Raw genomic sequence first — 6,886 nt, 5'->3', positions numbered from 1 at the left:
TGATAATATTAAATTACATAGATTGTACAACAAAATCTACAGAGCAAATTTATCCAAAAATTTTGTATTGCATAATAAATTTGACTGCTTTTTAAGAATATGAGCATAACTTACAGCCTACTCAAAAAGTAACATATATATATATACACACACACACATATATATATATATATATTAGTTGATAGTATTACAGATGTTTCCCATTTCTCCCCCCTTTACACTTTCTACTTTATGATAAATTTTAAATGATGATCATTGTTGTATATTGTTTTTATTTTTCTAATCTGTATTTATAGAATATAATCTTCAATATTATTTTTTATTTTTCCATTTTTTAATAATAAAAAGATACTGATCTACTGTATGTAAATGGACATTTTAATATTAAGGCAAACAAAAAGTTAATTCCAAAATTGTCCTGACCAAGAAAGTAAAGACAAATTTTGGATGTCTTCTCTTTTTCCTCCCTTCTTTCCTTCTTTCCTTCCTTCCTTCCTTCCTTCCTTCCTTCCTTCCTTCCTTCTTTCCTTCCTTCCTTCCTTCCTTCCTTCCTTCCTTCCTTCCTTCCTCCCTCCCTCCCTCTCTCCCTTTCTTTCCTCTTCCTCTTTTTCTTTTTTCTCCTTTCTTTCCTCCTTTCTCTTTCTTTCCTTTTCTTTTCTTTTCTTTCTTTCTTTCTTTCTTTCTTTCTTTCTTTCTTTCTTTCTTTCTTCCTTCCTTCCTTCCTTCCTTCCTTCCTTCCTTCCTTCCTTCCTTCCTTCCTTCCTTCCTTCCCACCAATTTAGAACTAGTAGAATTTTCAGAAAATATTTTAAAATATAAAAGTAACATTTTCTTTTCCCCCACTCTCACTGTAATTGGCATTTAGTTGCAGCTGCAAGGGATGCTTTCAACAATGACTTCAGAAGAAATAATTTTCACAAGAATTCATTTTTTATTATTGTTTTTCTTCTACAGAATATTCCGGAGCTCTTCCTGGTCTCCCTACTTCCTATGCTGCTTTGCTAAGAATTAAGAAGAGTTCATCTTCACCCGTGTTTGGTTCAAAGACTAGACCACGATACAACAGTCCTTCATTAGGAGCCCTGAGTGTTTCTTCACCAAGCTGGCGAGGGACAGCTCAGCATTATTATTCCCCCATCAACCTTTATCATTCATCAGATGCTTTCAAACAAGATGGTAAGTGTCAGAGGAAAACTAGACTGTTTCAAGTTAAACAGGCAAGAAGATGTTATTCAAGACAATTGCAATAGGGTCAAGGCTATTGCAATAGTGGGGAGAGGTTGAACTCAACTCCCCTAAAACAGAAAATGGCAGAGTTTCCAAGACCAGGATAAAAGGGAAGACACTGAGGAAGAGGTTGGTCAATGGGATTAGGTCACCTGTGTTTACTAACTGGTGGTTGTCAAAGTTAATCTCTTACCCTCCTGTAGAGACTGAAAGAGCCCTCTCTTTCTTGATAATTACATTTATTTTTTTTTATTACAGATGTTTCCCATTTCTCCCCCCTTTACCCTTCTCCTCCCAGATCCAACCCCCAACACCAGGTCTTCACCCTTCTATTGCCTGTGTCCATGGGTTATGCATATAAATATATAAGTTCTTTGGTTGATCTTTTTTTGTCCCCCCAACCTACATCGAGGTATGTCAATCTGTTCCATGCCTCCCTGCTTCGGGTCTGATTTTGTTGGTCAATTCATTTTGTTCATTAGATTCCACAAAGAAGTGAGATGAGGTGATATTTGTCTCTCTCAGGTTGGCTTATTTCGTTTAGCATAATAGATAATTACATTTCAAAGAATGGCTCCATTCTTTGAGAGATCCTTGAGAGAGACATCCTTGGGTTTTAAAAATAGCCAGAAACTAAAAGAAAATGTACATGTCACAGGGGCAGAAAAGGAATCTTAATTGAAAGTTTTCTAAAGTAAATGCTCTAAGAAAAGGGAGTTAGGGGACTACAGGTAGTAAGAAACCTGCTTAAATTTAGTCAAACTGAGGGAAATCTTAAGGCCTCCTTGGTAATAGGTATGTTTTCTGTCCCACACATATTTCAAAAAAATGTTTATATATATATTATCTGAGACAAACATGATTTAGGATTAAGACAACATAATAAATTCATAGACTGAAAGAAAAAATATAAAACTTCTGAAAGGCAATTTAACAGTAAATATTAAGAACCTCAAAATAGCCATATTCTTTAATCCCATGTTTCATTTCTAGAAATGTATTTTGCATGATAAAATAATAATACACTCAGAGATATAAGTATATGCTAGCTTTACCTATGAGTAGAAAATAAGAAATCATTTAAATGTCCAACACTAAGATACCAGTTAAATGAAGGACTGCTATACAGATATTAACATTATGGGTGGAACAAGATTTTCTAAATGTTCTCTAACTTTTTCAGTTTTGGATGTATCAATAAAACAATACAAGGTGGATTAATAGTCAGAGAGAAGCACTAGTATGTGATTATTACCACGTTCTGTGCCAGGCTCTTTTGTATAGCTTACATCAATTATACTCTCAACAAATATGTAAGACTAGAGACCCGGTGCACGAAATTTGTGCACAGGTAGAGTCTCTAGGCCTGGCCAGCGATCAGGGCCGATCCAGGCCTTCTGGCTGCTGGCTGGAACCTTCCTTTGTTCCACATCGCCCCCTGGTGGTCAGTGCACATCATAGCAAGCAATCGAACTCCTGGTCTCCTGGTCAAACTCCCAAGAGGACACTTTGCATTTTAGCCTTTTATATATATGGATGTAAATTCTTAGTGTTTTCAATGGGAATGGAAACTGAAGAGCAGATAAGCATCTTTGAAAAGGTCACACTGAAATAAATAGTGTTAAAAAACAAAATTCAACTGAATATATTTGAAGACTTAATTGGCTTTATTAAATTTCTGAGTAGAGCAACATCCCAGGGGTTACATAACATAAAAGTTTTGGAGTTTTTTTAAATACATATAAGCAGAAGGGTGGGCAGGGGATTTATTAGCAAAAGAAAAGAACAGAAAATTATTTCCTCCCATTCTTATGGGAGGAAGGAAATGGCAGAGGTTTTCTCTTGCATATTACATCACTATCATTGAGCAGAAAATTCCAGAATGATTGCTTTAAATTCCACTCCTGGGAGAGGCTGAAACTGCAATTAGATTAGTTAATGAAATTTTGGTTTCGTGACATGTCTTAGTAAAAGTGAATCATTTAGACTGCTGTTTCTTGTTTTAACATTTCCCACCTTTTTATCAAATTCTTAGCCTGTGTGATATTTACAGGCCATGATGTTTCTGTTTAATCCCAGGAATACTCACAGGTCATGGATTTAGGTTGAAAATGCTTAAATTGGCCTTTTCTTCATTCCCTTTTGATATTGCAGTCATATGGATACCTTTTCCTGCAAACATACATTTCAAGCATGTGAGAGGGAGATTATTAGGATAACTCTAAATGGGATAATTCCCAATGCTTTGATTGTACTTTGGAGCCATAGTCTCCAAGACGCAAACCAATCAAAGAAAGACTCTTGTTAAAGTAATAACCTTTAAAAAAAACTCTTTATTGTTTAAAGTGGTACATATGTCTCCTTTTTCCCTAGCCATTCCCACCCCCCAGCACATGACTCACCCCCCTACTGTCTATGTCCATGGGTTATGATTATATGCATGCATACAAGTCCTTTGGTTGATCTCTCACCCCCGTCCCAATCCCCTTCCTCCTCCTCGCCTCCACCTTCCCTTTGAGGTTGGATGGTCTGTTTGATGCTTCTATGTCTCTAGATATATTTTAGTTCATCAGTTTATGTTGTTCATTATATTCCACAAATGAGTGAGAGCATGTGATATTTATCTTTCTCTGACTGGCTTATTTCGCTTAGCATAATGCTCTCCAGGCCCATCCATGCTGTTGCAAATGGTAAGAATTCCTTCCTTTTTTACAGCAGCGTAGTATTCCACTGTGTAGATGTACCACAGTTTTTTAATCCACTCATCTGCTGATGGGCACGTAGGCTGTTTCCAAATCTTTGCTATTGTAAGTTGTGCTGCTAGGAGCATAGTGGTGCAGTAATTACCTTTTAAAGCTAAGTGATCTTATGTAACTGAGTTTCAACTGCTCCAGAAGTGTTGATGTAGGTATAGCAGTGATGTTCACCACAGCACAGATACCTTGTTGCTCAGCTGAAAATTAATCAAGGGCTCTTCATTGTCTCCACAAGTTAAGTTAAGGCTATTCCCATTTACATTTCCTGCTAACCAGGGAAGTAGGACTCTGCCAAGTTAGCAAACTGCACCATGAAAGGAACCCTGGTAGGTTTGTTACTGACTGGGTCACTGGCTGGGACATCAGTTCTTCTCAATGCAGAAAAGATTTTAAGGTCAATGAAAATGAAAGTAAAGCACAATGGGATTTATTAAAAATACACTCCAAGCAAGGAGCGGGCCAGTTGAAAGAGACATTGGACCTGAACTCCTGGGTTATATGGTTTAAAAGAGGGATTTTCTGGGAGGAGAATTCCATTTGCAGTCGGGGATGATTGGCTAAATTTATAACTAAATTTATATAACTGAATTTATTCTGCCCATGCCCTTACCCATAATGCACTGTAGAAAAACCATGGCAGGGAGGGGTTGTCAAAATCTTTTAATGCGAAATTTATTATAATTAGTCCAGGACCCTCGTAAGGTCAAATTGAGGCCTTTTTATTTTCCTCTGAGCTTGTGCCTAGAACCACTGGTTCTGAACCCAGCTGCTGGCAGCCTGCTGGCTGCTGGCTGTCCATAGAGGTGGTCTGAAGGCAATGTTGGCCTGACCCCTGTCAGGACCCCAGGACAGGTCCTGCCCCAGCCACTCATGTCTAACTTCCTACTTAACAGGTTCTTTCTCAGCAGTTAGGGGCATTGCCCAGCTGTGCACCAGCTCTCTAGGCATGCATAGACCCAAGGAGAAAGATAACCATGACGACAAGTGTAAATCCAGTCAGGGCATGATTGCTCATTCAAGCTAGGGGTCAGTTAAGTTTTCTTATAACTTTAAATAAAAAGTTCTGCATTACAGAGGTTACCCTCTTAGCAATGACTTGGAAGATACAGATGATGGCATTATCTTTTCAGGTCAATGCCAGTATAAAAGAAAGAAAAATAAGGAATACTCAATATATATTTCCTGAATGAGCAAAAGTATGGAAAGAAGAAGGAAGGGATGGAGGGAGGGAGGGAGGGAGGGAGGAAGAAGGAAGGAAGGAAGGAAGGAAGGGAGGGAGAGAGGGAGGGAGGGAGGGAGAGAGGAAGAGAGGAAAGAAAGAAGGAAGGGTTTCATGTTTAGCTAAGTAGGAAGTCTGATCTCTTGGGTGGAAGTTGTCTGTAGACTCTATATTGATGTCAGTCTCTTCTCCTCTTAGTCAATCTTGAAGGTCTCCAGCATTTATACAGAATTAAATGCCATGTGCAGCCTTCTTTACATTGATTTTTATAGAGAGATTGGAAGGAAGGAGGAGAGACACAGAGAGAGAAACATCGATGTGAGAGAGACCATCGATTGGTTGCCTCCTGCACGTGCCTTGACCAGAGCATGGGATCCAGCTTGTAACTGAGGTGCATACCCTTGATCAGAATCGAATCCAGGATCCTTTTCTGAGGTCGATGCTCTAACCACTGAATAAAACCAGCAAGAGCCAGGTGCAGCCTTCTTTAGTTGTGAGATGTGTATCCATGGCTCAGCACCTCCAGTTTTACAGCAGTGGCAATGCTTGGGAGTACTTGCTAAGATTCCTTTCAATAGGGCTCGAGGGCGGTCCTCCTTTGAGGATGCTTCCAGAATACCCATCCTCCAGGCATTAGAATGTAACCACAGCATCCCTTGAATGGAGATCTGGAAAATCTTCCTTACTCTGTTAATAATGAACTCAAGCAAATGACATTAAAGACTTACATAGCTAATGACATTAGCATGAGACAACAAGGGACCAGCAGAAGATTATATACCAGCAGGCACTGGTCTACCAGTGACTATCTTGTGTGGAATGAAAACACATTTTCTTTGCCATTATAAGCCATCAGCTTTGCAGCAGGAAAACATACATGTTGTAACAAGGACATATTGATAACCCATATTAAGGGGAGGAGCTCAAAACGTTCTGAGGAAGGAGGTCTGAGGCCTCTCAGGACCAAATAGTTTTTCTTAAACTCAGTATGGTGGAGGAAAGAATGCAAAAATCCCCAACATGGGGTTTACCAGGGAGCCTGGACAATCCATGTGGCTGTCTTGGGTTTTTCATAAACTTGACTATGTGTTTAATGAATAGCCATTTTTTAATCCATCTTAATTTCTCTCATTCAGGAGCACACTGTTGCCATGTTACAAAACATCAGTCTGGCCAAAGTCTGGCACTGAGGGGCCATTTTTGCAGAAGCTGAATGGCCCACATCCTCCACATGTGCCACAGTCTTTACAGATTCTGTCGCTGCTGCCTTTGCCTGAAAGTCAGCCAGGGCACTTCCCTGATACTCAGGTTCAGTCCTGATAGTGTGAGCCTCAGTTTGGGTGGCAGACAGCTTATGTCAGGACATATCAGACTTCCAGGAATCCGATTTAATAAAGAGCAAATATGCTAATTGATCCACATGCCATGGCAAAGATGGCTGCTCCCACAGCAAATAAGAAGGGAATATGCTAATTGACTGCCATGCCCTCAAAGATGTCAGTGCCCACAGCCACAAGATGGCCAGCAGGGGCGGGCAGTTGGGGGGGACCAAGCCAGCAAGGGAGGGTAGTTAGGGGTAACCAGGTAAGCAGGGGAGGGCAGTTGGGGGCAACCAGGCCAGCAGGGGAGCAGTTAGTCGTCGATCAGGCTGGCAGGGACTGGTTAGGGGGGGATCAGGCTGGCG

At 40.0% G+C, this 6,886-nt stretch overlaps 1 protein-coding gene across 1 annotated transcript in view; it reads left to right on the top strand.

Annotated features, from left to right (window-relative positions):
* Positions 1 to 369: 369 nt before the first annotated feature.
* The window catches only part of CNTN5 (contactin 5), a 462,010-nt gene continuing 455,493 nt past the window's right edge, over positions 370 to 6,886 (top strand). The window contains exons 1-2 of the mRNA XM_015571441.1: positions 370 to 400; positions 955 to 1,176. Coding sequence (XP_015426927.1) covers positions 370 to 400; positions 955 to 1,176 — 253 coding nt within the window. The remainder of the gene's footprint in view (positions 401 to 954; positions 1,177 to 6,886) is intronic.

Source organism: Myotis davidii, unplaced genomic scaffold, assembly GCF_000327345.1.
Source record: "Myotis davidii unplaced genomic scaffold, ASM32734v1 scaffold8, whole genome shotgun sequence".
In the NCBI taxonomy this organism is placed as follows: domain Eukaryota; kingdom Metazoa; phylum Chordata; class Mammalia; order Chiroptera; family Vespertilionidae; genus Myotis; species Myotis davidii.
The sequence above is the reverse complement of the archived record's forward strand: the minus strand, read 5'-3'. Positions and strand labels throughout refer to the sequence as shown.